The sequence below is a fragment of the Somniosus microcephalus genome, chromosome 3 (assembly GCF_052327205.1).
Source record: "Somniosus microcephalus isolate GS21.2 chromosome 3, FLI_Smic_1.0, whole genome shotgun sequence".
NCBI classification, from domain to species: domain Eukaryota; kingdom Metazoa; phylum Chordata; class Chondrichthyes; order Squaliformes; family Somniosidae; genus Somniosus; species Somniosus microcephalus.
The window spans coordinates 260915667-260939291 of NC_140989.1; the positions used below are offsets into that span (position 1 = coordinate 260915667).

Sequence of the window (23625 nt, forward strand, 5' to 3'; positions counted from 1 at the left end):
CCACCCACCCGACCCAGCCACTCCGCACAATGCAACCTGACCCGAGACCAACCCACCCACCCGACCCAGCCACTCCGCACAATGCAACCTGACCCGAGACCAACCAACCCACCCGACCCATCCACTCCACACAATGCAACCTGACCCGAGACCAACCCACCCACCCAACCCAGCCACTCCGCACAATGCAACCTGACCCGAGACCAACCAACCCACCCGACCCATCCACTCCACACAATGCAGCCTGACCCAAGACCAACCCGCCCACCCGACCCATCCACTCCACGCAATGCAACCTGACCCGAGACCAACCCACCCCCCGACCCATCCACTCCACACAATGCAGCCTGACCCGAGACGAACGAACCCACCCACCCGACCCATTCCCTCCACACAATGCAACCTGACCCGAGACCAACCCGCCCACCCGACCCATTCACTCCACACAATGCAACCTGACCCGAGACCAACCCACCCACCCGACCCATCCACTCCACACAATGGAACCTGAGCCGAGACCAACCCACCCGCCCGACCCATCCACTCCACACAATGCAACCTGATCCGAGACCATCCCACCCACCCGACCCGTTCACTCCACACAATGCAACCTGACCCGAGACCAACCCGCCCACCCGACCCAGCCACTCCACACAATGCAACCTGACCCGAGACAAACCCTCCCACCCGACCCATCCATTCCACACAATGCAACCTGACCCGAGACCAACGCACCGACCCGACCCATCCACTCCACACAATGCAGCCTGACCCGAGACCAACCCGCCGACCCGACCCATCCACTCCACACAATGCAGCCTTACCCGAGACCAACCCGCCCACCCGACCCATCCACTCCACACAATGCAGCCTGACCCGAGACAAACCCGCCCACCCGACCCATCCACTCCACACAATGCAACCTGACCCGAGACCAACCCACGCACCCGACCCAGCCACTCCACACAATGCAACCTGACCCGAGACCAACCCGCCCACCCGACCCATCCATTCCACACAATGCAGCTTGACCCGAGACCAACCAACCTGACCCATCCACTCCACACAATGCAGCCTGATCCGAGACCAACCCGCCCACCCGACCCATCCACTCCACAGAATGCAACCTGACCCGAGACCAACCCACCCGACCCATCCACTCCACACAATGCAACCTGACCCGAGACCAACCCACCTGCCCGACCCATCCATTCCACGCAATGCAACCTGACCCAAGACCAACCCACCCACCCGACCCATACCCTCCACGCAATGCAACCTGACCCGACACCAGCCCGCCCGACCCATCCACTCCATACAATGCAACCTCACCTGAGACCAACCCGCCCACCCGACCCATTCTCTCCACACAATGCAACCTGACCCGAGACCAACCCGCCCACCCGACCCATCCACACCACACAATGCAACCTGACCCAAGACCAACCCACCCACCGGACCCATCCACTCCACACAATGCAACCTGACCCGAGACCAACCCGCCCACCCGACCCATCCACACCACACAATGCAACCTGACCCAAGACCAACCCACCCACCGGACCCATCCACTCCACACAATGCAACCTGACCCGAGACCAACTCGCTAACCCGACCCATCCACTCCACTCAATGCAGCCTGACCCGAGACCAACCCGCCCACCCGACCCATCCACTCCACACAATGCAACCTGACCCGAGACCAACCGGCCCACCCGACCCATCCACTCCACGCAATGCAACCTGACCCGAGACCAACCCGCCCTCCCGACCCATCCACTCCACGCAATGCAGCCTGACCCGAGACCAACCCACCCAGCCGACCCATTCCCTCCACACAATGCAACCTGACCCGAGACCAACCCGCCCACCCGACGCATCCACTCCATACAATGCAACCTGACCCGAGACCAACACGCCCACCCGACCCATCCACTCCACACAAAGCAACCTGACCCGAGACCAACCCACCCACTCGACCCATCCACTCCACACAATGCAATCTGACCCGGGACCAACCCGCCCACCCGACCCATCCACTCCACGCAATGCAACCTGACCCGAGACCATCCCGCCCACCCGACCCGCCCACCCGACCCATCCACTCCACACAATGCAGGCTGACCCGAGACCAGCCCGCCCGCCCGACCCATCCACTCCACACAATGCAACCTGACCCGAGACCAACCCACCCACCCGACCCATTCACTCCACACAATGCAACCTGACCTGGGACCAACCCACGCACCCGACCCATCCACTCCACACAATGCAACCTGGCCCGAGACCAACCCGCCCACCCGACGCATCCACTCCATACAATGCAACCTGACCCGAGACCAAACCGCCCACCCGACCCATCCACTCCACACAATGCAGCCTGATCCGAGAGCAACCCGCCCACCCGACCCATCCACTCCTCACAATGCAGCCTGACCCGAGACCAACCAACCCGACCCATCCACTCCACACAATGCAGCCTGATCCGAGACCAACCCGCCCACCCGACCCATCCACTCCACACAATGCAACCTGACCCGAGACAAACCCACCCGACCCATCCACCCCTCACAATGCAGCCTGACCCAAGCCCAACTTGCGCACCCGACCCATCCACTCCACACAATACAACCTGACCCGGGACCAACCCACGCACCCGACCCAGCCACTCCACACAATGCAACCTGACCCGAGACCAACCCACCCGACCCATCCACTCCACACAATACAACCTGACCCGGGACCAACCCACGCACCCGACCCAGCCACTCCACACAATGCAACCTGTCCCGAGACCAACCCGCCCACCCGACCCATCCACTCCACAGAATGCAGCCTGACCCGAGACCAACCCGCCCGACCAATCCACTCCACACAATGCCACTTGACCTGAGACCAACACGCACACCCGACCCATCCACTCCACACAATGCAACCTGACCCGAGACCAACCCACCCGACCCATTCACTCCACACCATGCAACCTGACCCGAGACCAACCCACCCACCCGAGCCATCCGCTCCACACAATGCAACCTGACCCGAGACCAACCCGCCCACCCGACCCATCCGCTCCACACAATGCAACCTGACCCGAGACCAACCCGCCCACCCGACCCATCCACTCCACACAATGCAACCTGACCCGAGACCAACCCACCCACCCGACCCATCCGCTCCACACAATGCAACCTGACCCGAGACCAACCCGCCCACCCGACCCATCCGCTCCACACAATGCAACCTGACCCGAGACCAACCAGCCCACCTGATCCATCCACTCCACACAATGCAACCTGACCCGAGACCAACCCGCCCACCCGACCCATCCGCTCCACACAATGCAACCTGACCCGAGACCAACCCGCCCACCCGACCCATCCACTCCACACAATGCAACCTGACCCGGGACCAACCCGCCCACCCGACCCATCCACTCCACACAATGCAACCTGACCCGAGCCCAACCCGCCCACCCGACCCATCCACTCCACACAATGCAGGCTGACCCGAGACCAGCCCACCCGCCCGACCCATCCACTCCACACAGTGCAACCTGACCCGAGACCAACACGCCAACCCGACCCATCCACTCCACACAATGCAGGCTGACCCGAGACCAGCCCACCCGCCCGACCCATCCACTCCACACAGTGCAACCTGACCCGAGACCAACCCGCCCACCCGACCCATCCACTCCACACAATGCAACCTGACCCGAGACCAATCCGCCCACCCGACCCATTCTCTCCACACAATGCGGCCTGACCCGAGACCAACCCGCCCACCCGACCCGTCCACGCCACACAATGCAACCTGACCCAAGACCAACCAACCCACCTGACCCATCCACTCCACACAATGCAGCCTGACCCAAGACCAACCCGCCCACCCGACCCATCCACTCCACGCAATGCAACCTGACCCGAGACCAACCCACCCACCCGACCCATCCACTCCACACAATGCCATCTGAACCGGGACCAACCCGCCCACCCGACCCATCCACTCCACACAATGCAACCTGACCCGAGACCAACCCGCCCACCCGACCCATCCACGCCACACAATGCAACCTGACCCGAGACCAACCCGCCCACCCGACCCATCCACTCCACACAATGCAACCTGACCCGAGACCAACCCGCCCACCCGACCCATCCACGCCACACAATGCAACCTGACCTGAGACCAGCCCGCCCACCCGACCCATCCACTCCACACAATGCAACCTGACCCGAGACCAACCCGCCCACCCGACCCATCCACTCCACACAATGCAACCTGACCCGAGACCAACCCGCCCACCCGACCCATCCACTCCACACAATACAACCTGACCCGAGACCAACCCACACACCCGACCCATCCATCCACACAATGGAACCTGACCCGAGACCAACCCGCCCAGCTGACCCATGCACTCCACACAATACAACCTGACCCGAGACCAACCCGCCCACACGACCCATTCACTCCACACAATACAACCTGACCCGAGACCAACTCGCCCAGCTGACCCATGCACTCCACACAATACAACCTGACCCGAGACCAACCCGCCCACCCGACCCATCCACTCCACACAATGCAACCTGACCTGGGACCAACCCGCCCACCCGACCCATCCACTCCACACAATGCAGCCTGACCCGAGACCAACCAACCCGACCCATCCACTCCACACAATGCAGCCTGATCCGAGACCAACCCGCCCACCCGACCCATCCACTCCACACAATGCAGGCTGACCCAAGACCAACCCGCCCACCTGACCCATCCACTCCACACAATGCAACCTGACCCGAGACCAACCCGCCCACCCGACCCATCCACTCCACACAATGCAACCTGACCCGAGACCAACCCGCCCACCCGACCCATCCACTCCACACAATGCAACCTGACCTGGGACCAACTCACGCACCCGACCCATCCACTCCACACAATGCAACCTGACCCGAGACCAACCCGCCCACCCGACCCATCCACTCCACACAATGCAACCTGACCCGAGACCAACCCGCCCACCCGACCCATCCACTCCACACAATGCAGCCTGACCCGAGACCAACCAACCCACCCGACCCATCCACTCCACACAATGCAACCTGACCCGAGACCAACCCACCCAACCGACACATCCACTCCACACAATGCAACCTGACCCAAGACCAACCCGCCCACCTGACCCATGCACTCAACACAATGCAACCTGACCCGAGACCAGCCCGCCCACCCGACCCATCCACTCCACACAATGCAACTTGACCTGAGACCAACACGCACACCGACCCATCCACTCCACACAATGCAACCTGACCCGAGACCAACCCGCCCACCCGACCCATCCACTCCACACAATGCAACCTGACCCGAGACCAACCCACCCACCCGACCCATCCACTCCACACAATGCAGCCTGACCCGAGACCAGCCCACCCGCCCGACCCATCCACTCCACACAATGCAACCTGACCCGAGACCAGCCCACCCGCCCGACCCATCCACTCCACGCAATGCAACCTGCCCCGAGACCAACCCGCCCACCCGACGCATCCACTCCATACAATGCAACCTGACCCGAGACCCACCCGCCCACCCGACCCATCCACTCCAAACAATGCAACGTGACCCGAGACCAACCCACCCACCCGACCCATCTACTCCACACAATGCAACCTGACCCGAGACCAACCCGCCCACCCAACCCATTCACTCCACACAATACAACCTGACCCGAGACCAACCCACCCACCCGACCCATCCACTCCACACAATGCAACCTGACCCGAGACCAACCCACCCACCTGACCCATCCACTCCACACAATGCAACCTGACCCGGGACCAACCCACGCACCCGACCCATCCACTCCACACAATGCAACCTGACCCGAGACCAACCCACCCGACCCATCCACTCCACACAATGCAGCCTGACCCAAGACCAACCCGCCCACCTGACCCATCCACTCCACACAATGCAACCTGACCCGAGCCCAACCCACGCACCCGACCCATCCACTCCACACAATGCAACCTGACCCGAGACCAACCCACCCGACCCATCCACTCCACACAATGCAACCTGACCCGAGACCAACCCGCGCACCCGACCCATCTACTCCACACAATGCAACCTGACCCGAGACCAACCCGCCCACCTGACCCATCCACTCCACACAATGCAGCCTGATCCGAGACCAACCCGCCCACCCTACCCATCCACTCCACACAATGCAACCTGACCCGAGAGCAACCCACCCGACCCATCCACTCCACACAATGCAGCCTGACCCAAGACCAACCCGCCCACCCGACTCATCCACTCCACACAATGCAACCTGACCCGAGACCAACCCACCCGACCCATCCACTCCACACAATGCAACCTGACCCGAGACCAACCCACCCACCCGACCCATTCACTCCACACAATGCAACCCGACCCGAGACCAACCCGCCCACCCGACCCATCCACTCCACACAATGCAACCTGACCCGAGACCAACCCACCCGACCCATCCACTCCACACAATGCAACCTGACCCGAGACCAACCCGCCCACCCGACCCATCCACTCCACACAATGCAACCTGACCCAAGACCAACCCGCCCACCTGACCCATTCACTCCACACAATACAACCTGACCCGAGACCAACCCGCCCACCCGACCCATCCACTCCACACAATGCAACCTGACCCGAGACCAACCCACCCACCCGACCCAGCCACTCCGCACAATGCAACCTGACCCGAGACCAACCAACCCACCCGACCCATCCACTCCACACAATGCAGCCTGACCCAAGACCAACCCGCCCACCCGACCCATCCACTCCACGCAATGCAACCTGACCCGAGACCAACCCACCCCCCGACCCATCCACTCCACACAATGCAGCCTGACCCGAGACGAACGAACCCACCCACCCGACCCATTCCCTCCACACAATGCAACCTGACCCGAGACCAACCCGCCCACCCGACCTATTCACTCCACACAATGCAACCTGACCCGAGACCAACCCACCCACCCGACCCATCCACTCCACACAATGGAACCTGAGCCGAGACCAACCCACCCGCCCGACCCATCCACTCCACACAATGCAACCTGATCCGAGACCATCCCACCCACCCGACCCGTTCACTCCACACAATGCAACCTGACCCGAGACCAACCCGCCCACCCGACCCAGCCACTCCACACAATGCAACCTGACCCGAGACGAACCCTCCCACCCGACCCATCCATTCCACACAATGCAACCTGATCCGAGACCAACCCACCCACCCGACCCGTTCACTCCACACAATGCAACCTGACCCGAGACCAACGCGCCGACCCGACCCATCCACTCCACACAATGCAGCCTGACCCGAGACCAACCCGCCGACCCGACCCATCCACTCCACACAATGCAGCCTTACCCGAGACCAACCCGCCCACCCGACCCATCCACTCCACACAATGCAGCCTGACCCGAGACCAACCCGCCCACCCGACCCATCCACTCCACACAATGCAACCTGACCCGAGACCAACCCACGCACCCGACCCAGCCACTCCACACAATGCAACCTGACCCGAGACCAACCCGCCCACCCGACCCATCCATTCCACACAATGCAGCTTGACCCGAGACCAACCAACCTGACCCATCCACTCCACACAATGCAGCCTGATCCGAGACCAACCCGCCCACCCGACCCATCCACTCCACACAATGCAACCTGACCCGAGACCAACCCACCCGACCCATCCACTCCACACAATGCAACCTGACCCGAGACCAACCCACCCATCCGACCCATTCACTCCACACAATGGAACCCGACCCGAGACCAACCCGCCCACCCGACCCATCCACTCCACACAATGCAACCTGACCCGAGACCAACCCGCCCACCCGACCCATCCACTCCACACAATGCAACCTGACCCGAGACCAACCCGCCCACCCGACCCATCCACTCCACACAATGCAGCCTGACCCGAGACCAACCAACCCGACCCATCCACTCCACACAATGCAGCCTGATCCGAGACCAACCCGCCCACCCGACCCATCCACTCCACACAATGCAGCCTGACCCAAGACCAACCCACCCACCCGACCCATCCACTCCACACAATGCAACCTGACCCGAGACCAACCCACCCAACCGACACATCCACTCCACACAATGCAACCTGACCCAAGACCAACCCGCCCACCTGACCCATGCACTCAACACAATGCAACCTGACCCGAGACCAGCCCGCCCGACCCATCCACTCCACACAATGCAACTTGACCTGAGACCAACACGCACACCCGACCCATCCACTCCACACAATGCAACCTGACCCGAGACCAACCCACCCACCCGACCCATCCACTCCACACAATGCAACCTGACCCGAGACCAACCCACCCACCCGACCCATCCGCTCCACACAATGCAACCTGACCCGAGACCAACCCGCCCACCCGACCCATCCACTCCACACAATGCAACCTGACCCGAGACCAACCCACCCACCCGACCCATCCACTCCACACAATGCAACCTGACCCGAGACCAACCCGCCCACCTGACCCATCCGCTCCACACAATGCAACCTGACCCGAGACCAACCCGCCCACCCGACCCATCCACTCCACACAATGCAGCCTGACCCGAGACCAGCCCACCCACCCGACCCATCCACTCCACACAGTGCAACCTGACCCGAGACCAGCCCACCCGCCCGACCCATCCACTCCACACAGTGCAACCTGACCCGAGACCAACCCGCTCACCCGACCCATCCACTCCACACAATGCAACCTGCCCCGAGACCAACCCGCCCACCCGACGCATCCACTCCATACAATGCAACCTGACCCAAGACCCACCCGCCCACCCGACCCATCCACTCCAAACAATGCAACGTGACCCGAGACCAACCCACCCACCCGACCCATCTACTCCACACAATGCAACCTGACCCGAGACCAACCCGCCCACCCAACCCATTCACTCCACACAATACAACCTGACCCGAGACGAACCCACCCACCCGACCCATCCACTCCACACAATGCAACCTGACCCGAGACCAACCCGCCCACCTGACCCATCCACTCCACACAATGCAACCTGACCCGGGACCAACCCACGCACCCGACCCATCCACTCCACACAATGCAACCTGACCCGAGACCAACCCACCCGACCCATCCACTCCACACAATGCAGCCTGACCCAAGATCAACCCGCCCACCTGACCCATCCACTCCACACAATGCAACCTGACCCGAGCCCAACCCACCCACCCGACCCATCTACTCCACACAATGCAACCTGACCCGAGACCAACCCGCCCACCCGACCCATCTACTCCACACAATGCAACCTGACCCGAGACCAACCCGCCCACCTGACCCATCCACTCCACACAATGCAGCCTGATCCGAGACCAACCCGCCCACCCTACCCATCCACTCCACACAATACAACCTGACCCGAGAGCAACCCACCCGACCCATCCACTCCACACAATGCAGCCTGACCCAAGACCAACCCGCCCACCCGACCCATCCACTCCACACAATGCAACCTGACCCGAGACCAACCCACGCGACCCATCCACTCCACACAATGCAACCTGACCCGAGACCAACCCACCCACCCGACCCATTCACTCCACACAATGCAACCCGACCCGAGACCAACCCACCCACCCGACCCATCCACTCCACACAATGCAACCTGACCCGAGACCAACCCACCCGACCCATCCACTCCACACAATGCAACCTGACCCGAGACCAACCCGCCCACCCGACCCATCCACTCCACACAATGCAACCTGACCCAAGACCAACCCGCCCACCTGACCCATTCACTCCACACAATACAACCTGACCCGAGACCAACCCGCCCACCCGACCCATCCACTCCACACAATGCAACCTGACCCGAGACCAACCCACCCACCCGACCCAGCCACTCCGCACAATGCAACCTGACCCGAGACCAACCAACCCACCCGACCCATCCACTCCACACAATGCAGCCTGACCCAAGACCAACCCGCCCACCCGACCCATCCACTCCACGCAATGCAATCTGACCCGAGACCAACCCACCCCCCGACCTATCCACTCCACACAATGCAGCCTGACCCGAGACGAACGAACCCACCCACCCGACCCATTCCCTCCACACAATGCAACCTGACCCGAGACCAACCCGCCCACCCGACCCATTCACTCCACACAATGCAACCTGACCCGAGACCAACCCACCCGCCCGACCCATCCACTCCACACAATGGAACCTGATCCGAGACCATCCCACCCACCCGACCCGTTCACTCCACACAATGCAACCTGACCCGAGACCAACCCGCCCACCCGACCCAGCCACTCCACACAATGCAACCTGACCCGAGACGAACCCTCCCACCCGACCCATCCATTCCACACAATGCAACCTGATCCGAGACCAACCCACCCACCCGACCCGTTCACTCCACACAATGCAACCTGACCCGAGACCAACGCGCCGACCCGACCCATCCACTCCACACAATGCAGCCTGACCCGAGACCAACTCGCCGACCCGACCCATCCACTCCACACAATGCAGCCTTACCCGAGACCAACCCGCCCACCCGACCCATCCACTCCACACAATGCAGCCTGACCCGAGACCAACCCGCCCACCCGACCCATCCACTCCACACAATGCAACCTGACCCGAGACCAACCCACGCACCCGACCCAGCCACTCCACACAATGCAACCTGACCCGAGACCAACCCACCCATCCGACCCATTCACTCCACACAATGGAACCCGACCCGAGACCAACCCGCCCACCCGACCCATCCACTCCACACAATGCAACCTGACCCGAGACCAACCCGCCCACCCGACCCATCCACTCCACACAATGCAATCTGACCCGAGACCAACCCGCCCACCCGACCCATCCACTCCACACAATGCAACCTGATCTGAGCCCTTCCACTTTAATCCCCAATTTCTCTTACACCCCCTGAACAATTTTTCCTGGACCAGCCCTGAAGTCCCTTCCCTACTGATCACCACTTCTTACCAGGTACATATGCAAGGCTTAGAAATGTAAAATTGGTAAAGCAACACACGATGCATGCAAACACAATGGGAAATGTGCAGAAGAGAGAGGGGAGAGACATCAGGATAGAGTTACAGAAAGAGTGGAGAAAATTTAGAGACAGAATTATAGAGATGACAATGAAATAAAATGAGCTCCAGCCATGCAGAAAAGGAGAAAGAATCGACGGCAAACAAAGACACAGAAAAGGGCAGTTCACCAAAAATTACAAATTGTATCTCAAAACTCCAATCTGGATTCCATGTACATCATAGGACCCCGCTTTGAAACAGGGGCCGCTCCAGTCACCCGTTTGAGCACCCTCTCCAAGATGACAGCGGCTGGAGCACCAGCGTGGATGTAGCGAATAGTAATCAGACGCCATTTTTGACCCATTACAACCCACGGAGTTCTTCCAATTTTGTGTTTATGCCCATGAGTAACAGGAGAAATCAACTGGTCCAAATAAATACAGCACCTTAGAATTTTAAGGGTTTGAAGTTGTTTTGGGAAATTGCCACAGATAATGCCATTGTAATAATAAACCATAAATTCATTCTGATGCTAATATTAGATAAAAATCAGTGATCAGGTTACTTAAACTTTTTATCAAGAGGTCCAGTGTATTTTTGCTCTGAAATTTTGAAGGCAAATAATAATATTTGTGTTCATTTAAATGTAGAAACAACTACTCTCCAGCATTTAGCCGATCATGACGAAATCATTTCCAACTAAATGTACAACGTGATAACAAGAACTACCTGAATAACCAAAGATATGTTCGTACACCTGTCTGATGGAAATTAAATCAATCACTGTTTCCACAGGCTCATGCTCACAACCGACAGAAATTTCCAACGGTTATTTTCAACATTCAAAATCTTCATATGAAAGTGGTGAAATAGTGCGATATAAATGCAACCATCAGTTTGCATTACACGGAAATGAAGAAATAGAATGCAGCGATGGTCAATGGTTTATCAGGGGTCCTTTTCCAGCCTGCATTGGTAACCTATTTTCATCATTACTAGAATCAAATGGAAATGATTAACAGAAATGTGTGAATTGGCAAATGATAACAGATTTCCCTGTGGCAACTGTTGCAAAAAAAGGGTTGTTAGCCCGGCGACAATAACTCTGCTCATGATTCCAGCCCGAGTGGTTTTAAAAAACAACAAGCTTTATTTACATTGACTCATAACAATATTAGGTGTTATATAACTGTGCTACTGTATATTAAATGACAAGATGACATGCAAATAATAATGCGACCAGCTCCAGTCCTCCAGGCCTTCCACACGGCTGCATGAGCCCTGACCACCAAGAGCGCTCTGACCAGTAAGAGAAAAAATGCAAAAGCAAAATACAGCGGATGCTGGAAGTCTGAAATAAAAACAGAAAATGCTGGAAATACTCAGCAGGCCAGGCAGCATCTGTTGAGAGAGAAACAGAGTTAACGTTTCAGGTCGATGACCCTTCATCAGAACTGGAAAAAGTCGGAGATGTAACAGGTTTTTAAGTAAGTGTAGGGGTTAGGGAGAGGGGGCGAGGGGAGTAAAGAATGAAAGGGAAGGTCTGTGATAGGATGGAAGGCATGAAAGATTAAGAAACAAAAGGGATGATGGTGCAAGGCAAAAGGAGATGGTAATGGGACAAGTTAAGAAACAAAAGATGACTCTAGATGAAGTTATAGAGACTTAGGGGGTGATTTTGCCAATGGGGAGCTTTTGGAGGCCGGACTCCCACTTGTCGCGTTTCAGTCCCACCTCCATCAACTTCTGGCCAACCCACGCTATTTTCCCTTGATTGACCTTGTTTAGCCCGCCCAGCGGGCTCAGCAGGCCAATTAAGGGAAGGCCGGTGAGAGAGAACGTCAACATATGACAGATGAATTGTCATCGTTTGACGGCTCTGTGAAGCTGTCAAACAGTGACCTTCTCTGTAGTTTGATGAGGTCTTGAATTCAAGACCTCATCAAACCTCTTTCTTTTGCAGAAATTAGATGGCTGTTGCACTGGAGAATGCAACGGCCATCTGTCATCTCTGCCGCGGAGGTGCGAGACTCTCCGCATACACACTGACTGAAGCATGCAGGAAGAAACAAAGGTAAGTACACTTTTTCTAACACTTTGCACTTACCTCAGATACTCACCTCTCCACACTTGCACCTATCACTTACCTTCACAGCGCACTTTTGAACCCCCCCCCCCCGAGCCCCGCAGACCCACTACTCGCCTCGGTGACCCTGGGGGGGTTCGCATCCTTCGGGAAGCCCGCACTTGTGTGGGCAAAATGGTGATAAGCCTATTTTCTGCCTGTTAACTACCTGTTAACAGGCAGTTAAGTGGCTTTAATCCCTTCTCGCCTCCAAGGAGATGGGACCTGGCGCGGGACGGCTACCCGCCTCCTGGCAAGATTCTGCCATTTTCCCGGCAGTCTCGCCTCCATACGCGCCTCCCCAGTGCTGGCAAGATCGAGCCCATAGAGTCATAATGGTACAGAAGGAAGCCATTCGGCCCATCGAGTCCATGCCAGCTATCTGTAGAGCAATCCAGTCAGTCCCATTCCCCCGCTCTATCCCTGTAGCCCTGCAAGTTTATTTCCCTCAAGTGCCTATCCAGTCTCCCCTTGAAAACATTGAGTGTCTCCACTTCCGTCGGCAGCAAATTCCAGGTCATCACCACTCGCTGCGTAAAAAAGTTTTCCCTCACATCCCCCCTGTATCCCTTGCCCAAAACCTTTAAATCTGTGTCCCCTAGTCCTTGTACCATCAACTAGTGGGGACAGCCTTTCCCCGTCTAGCCTAAACCCGTCATAATCTTGTACACCTCTATCAAATCACCCCCAACCTCCTTTGCTCTAATGAAAACAAATCCAGCTTCTCCAACCTGCCCTTGTAGCTAAAAGCCCCCAACCCCGGAATCATTCTGTTAAATCTCCTCTGCACCCTCTCAAGGGCCTTCACAACTTTCCTAAAGTGTGGTGACCAGAACTGGATGCAATACTCCAGTTGTGGCTTAACCAGCGCTTTATAAAGGTTCAGCAGAACTTCTCTACTTTTGTACTCAATACCTCTATTTATGAAGCCCAAGATCCCATATGCTTTGTTAACCACTCTCTCAATATGTACTGCCACATTCAGGGACCTCTGCACATTAACTCCCAGGTTTCTCTGTCCCTGCACACTCTTTAAAACTGTGCCATTAAGTGTATATTGTCTCTCCCTGTTCCTTCTGCCAAAATGCATCATCTCACACTTCTCTGCATTAAATTCCATCTGCCACGTATCTGCCCATTCTGCTAGCCTTTCTATGTCCTGTTGCAGTCGAATTATATCATCATCACTGTTTGCCACACCCCCAAGTTTGGTGTCATCGGCAAATTTAGAAATTCTACTCTGTATTCCAATATCCAGGTCATTTATATATATCAAAAAAACCAGTGGCCCCAGCACTGATCCTTGGGGAACACCACTGTCTACCATCCTCCAGTCTGAAAAACAGCCATGTACCACAACTTGCTGTTTTCTGTCCTTTAGCCAATTCCTTATCCAAGCTGCCACTGACTCACTTATTCCATGAACCTCAATTTTGTTAACCAGCCTTCTATGTGGTACTTTGTCAAATGTCTTCCAAAAATCCATGTAGACAACATCCATTGCATTTCCTTCATCAATCCTTTCTGTTTCTTCATCAAAAAATTCAGTTAGATTAGTCAAACACGATCTGCCTTTTACAAATCCGTGTTGGCTCTCCTTAATTAGCTTAAACCACTCCAAGTGCCCATTAATTTTTTCCTTGAATATTGTTTCTAAAATTTTACCCACCACTAATGTTAAACTGACCGACCTGTAGTTACTAGGATTGCCCTTACACCCTTTCTTGAACAATGGTGTCACATTTGCCACTTTCCAATCCTCAGGCACCTCCCTTGCATCTAGGGAAGACTGGAAAATTATGGCAAGCCCTTCTGCTATCTCCTCCCCCAATTCCCTTAGCAACCTGGGATGCAAGCCATATGGATCAGGCGACTTGTCCACTCTAAGCATACCCAGCCTTTCTAGTACATCCTGTCCATCAATTTTCACCATTCCATTGCTTCTACCTTTTCCACTTCTACTGATATTTTGTCAGCATCCACCTCCTTAGTAAACACCGATACAAAGTACTCATTGAGTATTCTAACCTTGCCCTGCGCCTCTAAGCATACATCACCTTCTTCGTCTCTAATAGGCCCCACCCTGCCTCTTACTATCCGCTTACTGTTTACATGCTGGTAGAAGATTTTTGGGTTCCCTTTTATGTTAACCACCATTCTACTCTCATATTCTCTCTTTGCCAATCTTATTTTCATCTTCACATCCCCTCTCAACTTATTGTATTTGGTCTGGTACTCCCTTGAAGAATTCACCTGACATGCATCATACACCCTCTTTTTTTGTTTCATCATCTTCTCTATCTCCCTCGTCATCCAAGGAGCCCTTGCTTAGTTTCCCTTACCCTTCACTCCTTTTAACTGCTCGTTCTCGCTGTGCTCCCTACAGGTCCGCTCCTTCTGGTGCTGCTCCCGCTCTCGACGCTCTTTGTGCCACTGCTCCCGCTCTCACACTCTTTATTCTGCTGCTCCTGCTCTCGGCGCCCTTTATTCTGCTGCTTCTGCTCTCGGCACTCTTTATACCACTGCTTCCACTCCCGGCACTCTTTGTGCCACTCCTCCTGCTTTCGGCACTCCCACTTGCAGACTGAACAGAAGTGTGCTGCAAAGTGGTCACCCAATCTGCATTTGGTCTCCCCAATGTAGAGGAGACCGTATCGTGAGCAGCGAATACAGTATACTACATTGCAAGAAGTACAAGTAAATCGCTGTTTCACCTGGAAGTTGTGTTTGGGGCCCTGGACAGTGGGAAGGGAGAAAGTAAAAGGGCGGGTGTTGCATAATTTGGTCAACTGTTTCAATTGATATAAAGCAACCACCAAGGTCAGTCTCATTCGAGCCAAACCCATGTTTCTATTCCATAACTGAGAATTGGACCATTTCTTGGAATATTTCAATCAGTTCAACATTCACCAAAGATCTACATTTCCACATATATTGATTATAAAGGGATGGAAAGTTAGCCCTACTCCTTGGTAGGATTGCTAACCTAAGAACAAACTAACAAAAACAAATTCTTCTTAGCACATGGAAAACGTGTTAACAGTACATTATATTTTTGTATTTTACTTTCAAGTGTGCACCATTTTCAGCAGTACAGTTTATGTGAGGAGAAGAAGCGCTTACATTTATATAGCCCCTTTTATAAGCTCAGGACATCCCAAAGCACTTCACAGCCAATGAAGTACTGAAGTGAGATCAGAGTCATCGTAACGCATGCACAACTGATGAGCCAATCAGGCTGCAGATGCTATAAAGCTGCTGAGCCCCCTCCTCAGGGCTATTATGAGCTGAAATCTGCAAAACTCTGCTAATGTTGTGGTGCAGTATACCTGCAAGCTGCTTAGTTGAAAACTGATGGAAGCAGTGAGTGAGAGCACACAGTTAGAGGTAAGTGATAACCTGGCAGAAAGTGGGATGTGGCTTAAGATGGGATATGAACAACTATTCAATGGAAATATAAAGGGACATAGAGGTAAATACTATCATTTGGACTGACCGCAATCAGCTATTAAGTTCTAGTTGTACTCTGTGTAAAACTAATCCAATTTATTAATATCCAAGCTTGATCCAAACATTTACTTTACAGAAACTGGATGTGAAAAGCCACCAGAAATAAGAAATGGGGGATTTATTCCTGATCGAGAGAGATATAATGAAGGACAGTGGTTGAGGTATTCGTGTGATCATGGTTATGAGCTTTATGGAAATTATCATGTGCAATGTGATTCCAAAGGATGGCTAGAGTTACCTATTTGCAATGGTAAGCACAAGTTTTTTATTCTTCAGATACCAAGGGGGTAAAATTCAGTACTTTAGCGCCAGCAGATTGTGCTAATGGGGCATTAGAGCATTATCGCTGCGGCGAGGCAAATCCAATGCTGCTCCTCCCCAAATCCTTCCCCACCCCCACAGCGCTGCCGCTAGCAGTTATCGCCGGGAGCCTCAACTCTGGGTGAATCGTGACATGAGTGAGCGTGCAATGCTCACTGGCTTCCCAATCGACAAAATTGATTGTCGCCACCTACCTTAGTGCCTGGAGTAAACAGTGACAGGGAGAGCTGGCGTGAAGCAGCAGGAAGCCAGCTCCAGGGATGTTATTTAAAGGGATCATCAGTAATGAGTCACAGCTGTAGGTTAGTGGAGTTTCAGTGCTTTCTTGTCAGTTTCACATAGTGCAACAGTCTCATTCCGTAAATTCAAGATTATTTAGTATCAGGAGTGTTGTGGCAACTAAAAAGTGGCTACATTTATTCTTTAAAAAATTAAACTGGCGCACTTGGCTACATTAATGGGGGCTGTGCTGGCAGTCGACCTTGCCCTCCAGGATTTGCAGCAGAGGGAGCGGAGGCAGTGAGAAAGATCGGAACATGTGGCCAGAGGGAGGAGGAGGGCCATCAGGGCTCGCAACAAGGGGGCCTTACCCTCCAAGGATATTCCGAGAGCACTTCTCCTACCTCCAATTAGGTGAGGAGGTTCCGCTTCATCAAAGAGGTGGTCACAGAATTTTGCCAGCTCCAGCAACCAGCCCTCCAGTCTCAGATTAGGGTGACCAGGACTCTTAGTGGCAGTCAAGGTCATCATCGCCCTCAATTTCTTCACCAGCAGATCCTTCTAGTCTGCAACAGGAGACATAGCTAACATCTCGCAGTTCGCCGTCCGTCGCTGCATCCAGGAGGTCACAGAGGCTCTCTACAGTAGGAGAAGGGACTACATTTCCTTCCCCATCACCAGAGAGAAGCAGGACGAGCTCGCATGTGGCTTTGCCAGGATAGCGGGATTCCCCATGGCGCAGGGCGCCATTGACTGCACCCACATGGCTTTACGGGCACCACATAACAATCCTGAGATCTTCTGTAACCGCAAAGACCTACCACTCACTTAATGTGCAGTTGGTGTGCGACCACACACAGCTAATCCTCAATGTCAATGCCCACTATCCTGGAAGCAGCCATGATGCTTTCATCCTGTGCTAGACCGGTGTGCCAGCACTCTTCCAGCCACCAAGTCAAGCTCGTGACTGGCTGCTTGGTGACAAGGGCTATCCCTCTCCACCTGGCTCATGACTCCCCTCCACAACCCCAACACTTCTGCCCAGTACTCATATAATGAGAGCCACCCTGCCACCAGGAACATCATTGAGCAGACCATTGGGATGCCCATGCAATGGTTCCGCTGCCTTGACCGCTCAGGAGGAGCCCTCCAGTATTCGTCAGTGGTGATCCGAGGGAAAACTTTCCAGTTGCTAGAGTCATACCTAACACAAAGGAAGATAGTTGTGGTTGTTCGAGGTGAATCATCTCAGCCCCAGAACATCGCTGCAGGAGTTCCTCAGGGTAGCATCCTAGGCCCAACTATCATCTGATAAGTGGAAAGTAATATTTGCCCCTCACAAGTGTTAGGCAATGACCATCTCCAACAAGAGAGAGAATAACTACCTCCCCTTGACATTTAATGGCATTACCATAATCGAGTCCCACACCATCAACAACCTGGGGGGGTCACCATTAGGGTAGCAAAATTCTGGGAATTTTTAAAAGAGGAAACTTTCCATGGGAATTTATGGGAATTTTGGCAATTTATGGGAATTTTGAGTTTTTTTGCACACTGATGGTTTTTGTCTCTGACCCTTATATTATCTTTGTCATCAAAATAGACATACTGTTCCATACAAATAAAAACAGGCTTTCAAAACTTTATTTAGGTTATCATTTTGAACTTTATTGAACCCTCACAAAAAAGACTGTACGGGGTGGTGTGTGGAGTCAGCTTTGCTCTGACTGGTTTTGAGCGGTTTGAATCGCTCCCACACCCCTGGGTTCTAGACACCGGGCTTAGGTACAGGCGGCGATACAAAATTGGAGAAGACAACTGGTTTGGTGCAAGAAAGCTGTATTTTATTTAGAGTCACAATAAAATTACACACTTAAATTACTGGAGTAGTTACAGACATTCAAGAGTACACTTAATTAAGAATGGGGAACACACGGCACAACGAGGGAAAATCACATTAATAATCCCCCTACCCTTGTCCCACCCCCAATGTCTAACTAAATTGTACTACAAGAGCCAGGGATTATGCTCACCAATAGGGGTTTCTTGACAGTTTGAATCCTGTCAGTTAAGCCAGTTGCACTTTTGGGGTTTGCTCTTTGTGTCCTTTGGGGCCTGCCGTCGCCACGTGGTCCCAGTCTTACAATCTGCGAAGATTTTTCAGTTAGGTGGAGTCCGCAGATGCGGTAAGGGCGCGGTTGTGGATTTGTCTGGGTAAGTACCTTCTTTCCTTCGTTCGAAATAGGGAATAAAGTTTTTGTTGGGTACTTTAGCTTGTAGAGTGGAAAACTTCGGGTTTTGTTCTTCTGGTGGTGGTCTGGTCGTCGAGTTTTGTTGTGGTTGGGGTTCAGTTGGCGCTCTTCGGCGTCGGCTTGGTCGCGGTGGCCTAGATCATTACCTGTGCAGTGATAATGATCTGATGGTATGGTTTACCCGGCCCTTTGTTACCGCGGTGCTCGTGGTCGGTCTCTGTGTAAGGCTGCGGTTGCGGCCTAGTCGTCTTCGGTCGAGCCTGCCCCACCGTGCCTCCTTGCCGTGATGTTCCGTGAGCCTTCCGGTTGGATGCCCTTGTGGCCTGAAGGCTTCTGCGAGTGCCCATCTGCTTCTGTGTGTGTCCGAGCGTCTGCCTGCCTGCTGTTGGTTACCGGTGGGCCTACAATTATACTGTTTTTGAGTTTGTTATCTGCGCGCCAAATCAGGTTTAGTTCTTTGTCTGGTTTTTGATGGGCTTGTTAAGGTGATTATAGTCGTTCACCTTAACTGGTTTTTGGGCGGTTGTCCCGTTGTTAAATGGTTTTTAATGTCTTGGTGTTTGTTTATGCATAATGTAAATTGGTGTCTTCCTGGCTTGGTAGCTAGTTCGAACTGTAGGCGATTATATATGCATAGTCTTGATGGGTTTTAAGTTTGTGCAAGATTAAGGCCTAGAAATTCGGTGGCGCCAAGCTCGCCTGGGCGCCGGAATTACCGCTCCGGATGGAGCTGCTTGCGCCATCCCGATATTCAGTTTCAGCACCCCAAACAGAAGCGGGGCGCTGCTTGAGGCACCCCGCATCCCTCTTGGGGTGCTGCAACTGAATATCGCAGTGCAGCGTGCCGCAGTGCCATACGCTGCGGCATGGTGCGCTGCGGTACTGCAGGCCTTCCTCCCCTTCTTAAAGGGGAGGGGCCTGCACCAGCGCGGTCAGAGATTGCGAGTGCTGGCAAAAGAGCCCGGCACCGAGGAGAAGTACCGGGTTCTTGGGACACAGCCGGCACTGCCCGGGGTGGGGGCTCAGGAGGCCGGGGATGGCAGCGCGAGGAAGTGCTGGCAGGCGGCCAGCAAAAAAAATGGCCGCCCCGCACCTCCCCTTTAATTAGCGCCACTACCGCCGCAGGTAGGCCCCCCTGAACCGGTCGCAAATTGCGGCCGGTGTGACCACGGGGGGCGCGACTAAATATTGCGAGCGGGACGGTAGCGGGGCGCTGCGCACACCGATGACGTCATCGGTGGCGATGCAGCGCTACAGGCTAATGCCGCCATTAGCGCCCTGCTAAATTTGATGGGAGGCGTGGCCAGTGGCGCTAAAACCACTAAGTGCCCTCTTTGGGCGCTAACTGGTGGCGCAGCCCACCGAATTTCTAGGCCTAAGTCTCTTCCTGAGTTGACTTGTTTTAAAGGGAAGAATGCGTGTTCTGTCTCCTTTAGCTGTCTGGTTTGAAATAACAACTCAAAGCTGTCTCCCACAGGCCCGGACATGTCAAGTTTGAGTTTTGAACTTGACATGCTGTGCAAGGCCCTGCTTTTAACCTTGCAGGTCTTTGCCATAAAGTCCAAAAGCCATTGTCCTTCAGGGTTCCATTATTTAATAACTTGTCCTTCAGGGTCTTTTGTTGAATAACTTGTCCTTCAGGGTCCCTTATTTAATAACTTGGGAAATGTGGGAATTTTGAGAATCCAAGAAGACCCATCTAAAATAAAATAAAAAGAGCGTCAGCTTATTTAGCCTGTAATTTGTCCTTATTTTGTCCCTTTGAGTCTTCTACTCATGAGTCTTCTCAGTCTTCTACTCATCATTGCTTCTCCTAATTCTCTGACTCTGGCTCTGACGTATCAATTTCCTCCTCTGTGTCACTCTCTAGCTGTGTGGTGGACACTTCTGTATCTGGCTAAATAAGTTGTAGGAAGCCCGGATAGCCACCAGTTTCTCCACTGTCTTGTTAGTCAGCCTGTTGCGCACCTTTGTATGCATATTCCCAAAAAGTGACCAGTTTCATTCAGAGGCCGCTGATGAAGGTGGGATTTGGAGTATCACCGATGCAATGGGTGACAGGGCCTCAGATGCACAAAGCCCCTTCCACCAGGTATGTGCACTGATATGCTTGCATGATTCCCATATCCCATCCCCATCCAAAGACCTTGCTTGGTAGAGAACTTTGCCAGACTTCCCAGAACTTTGCCCATGTCCAGATTGAGGTGGCGTGAGAGGGTAGAAATCACACTGTAAGTGCTGTTGATCTGTTCTCCAGAAAGTATTGGTCTCTCAACATGGTTTGGGTCCAGCATGTATGCTGCAGCATGAATCGGCTTGACACAAAATTCTTGACGCGTCTGTATGAATTGAACAATTGCCTTCTCCTCTGCTCTGAGCAGCAGGGATGTGGGTAGGGCAATGCTGATTTGTTCTTTTAAATCAGCAAAAAGCCTGAGAACATCTGACAAGACAGCATCATCTCCTTCAATCTGAGCAATTGCAGATGCTACTGGTGAGAGTAGTTTAAGGCTGCTAACCACTCTCTCTCAAAACACATCACCCAGCAGTATTTTCTTGATGGTGGTTTCCATATCCCCAGACTGGGATATTGCCATTTCTTGCAGCGACTCCTTATCCTCCAGAAGGCTGTTGTACATTATGACAACGCCAACCCATAGTGTTGCTGGGCAGCTTCAGTGTGGTACTCTTGTTCTTTGTCATTTGCTTGGTGTTGTAGGTTGCTGCAACTACCTGTTTTCCCCTGACATACTTACCAACTTGCTTGGCTCTCCTGTACAGTGTTTCCATGGTTCTCAAACCCATGATGTCCTTGAGGAGCAGGTTGAGCCCATGAGTTGTGCACCCAATAGACATAATATGAGGGTAGGCCTCCTCCACTTGAGCCCAAACAGCCTTCATATTCGCAGCATTGTCAGTACCTACTGCAAAGACCTTTTGTGATCCTAGGTCGTTGATGACCACTTTCAGCTCATCAGCAATGTATGTGCCTGTGTGTCTGTTGTCCTTCGTGTCTGTGCTCTTGAAGATCACTGGGAGAGGAGTGGAGACGATGTAGTTTATGATGCCCTCCCCTCGTACATTTGACCACCCATCTGCGATAACTGCAACACAGTCCGCCAGCTCTATTGTTTCTTTGAGCTTTCCTTAGACTCTGTTATACTCAGCCTCCAGCAAATAAGTAGACAAAGCGTGTCTGGTGGGAGAACAGTATGCAGGGTGAATAATATTGAAAAATCTCTTCCAGTACACATTGGCTGTGAGCATGAGGGGTGAGCCTGTCACATATACAGCTTGAGTAAGGCACTCATCTGCATTCTTCTGGCTATGGTTATCTATTGTATCAAAGAACCTTCCAACTGGGCCAGGAGTTGCTGATGATAAGGAGCCTGATGCTGAATGTGAACCATCATCTTCTTGAATGGAAGCAAAGGAACTCTGGGCTGACTGCTGTGAGCTTTGAGTGAAGTTGTTGCATTTGGATAAATGCTGCTGAATCTTTGTGGCATTCTTTACATATGGCTCTGTACAGTGTTTGCCCATGTACACAGTCTTTCCATCTTTAATGCCTGGGGTAAAATGCTTCCACACATCCGACAGTAAATGTGGCATTGTTCTATGCAGAGAAATAAAGGGCATTCGTCTCTGTGTCGAACTATGGTCGATCAGCGCGATTGCGACAGGGTGAGTAAATTTTTCCTGATGCTCCATGTGATGGAAGCATGACCTGTGCATGCACAATGCTACATCACCAATAGAGGGAGCTAATCACTCATCCAACCAATCAGGACACAATTGTTCACAGTCACACACAAAACTTGTAATTATTAAAACAAGCCAAGTAAGAAGATATACATATATTGATTAAGAAATTCCTTAATAATTAAGATTCCATCTCTGTTAGTAATTTTAAGAGAGGACCTGTGGAAAACAAATGAAAGAAATACAAAAAAAAACCCAAAAAACATGTGCTTTTTTGGGCAAAATTCCCAAACTAAACTTCCCGTGGAAAATTTCCGGAAATTTACAGGAAATTTACCAGAAATTTTC

General features: G+C 53.5%; 1 protein-coding gene across 1 annotated transcript in view; it reads left to right on the forward strand.

Annotated features, from left to right (window-relative positions):
- LOC147121874 (complement factor H-like) overlaps positions 1 to 23625 on the forward strand; it is a 283063-nt gene that overhangs the window by 199624 nt on the left and 59814 nt on the right. The window contains exons 9-10 of the mRNA XM_085982391.1: positions 11944 to 12123; positions 16860 to 17033. Coding sequence (XP_085838517.1) covers positions 11944 to 12123; positions 16860 to 17033 — 354 coding nt within the window. The remainder of the gene's footprint in view (positions 1 to 11943; positions 12124 to 16859; positions 17034 to 23625) is intronic.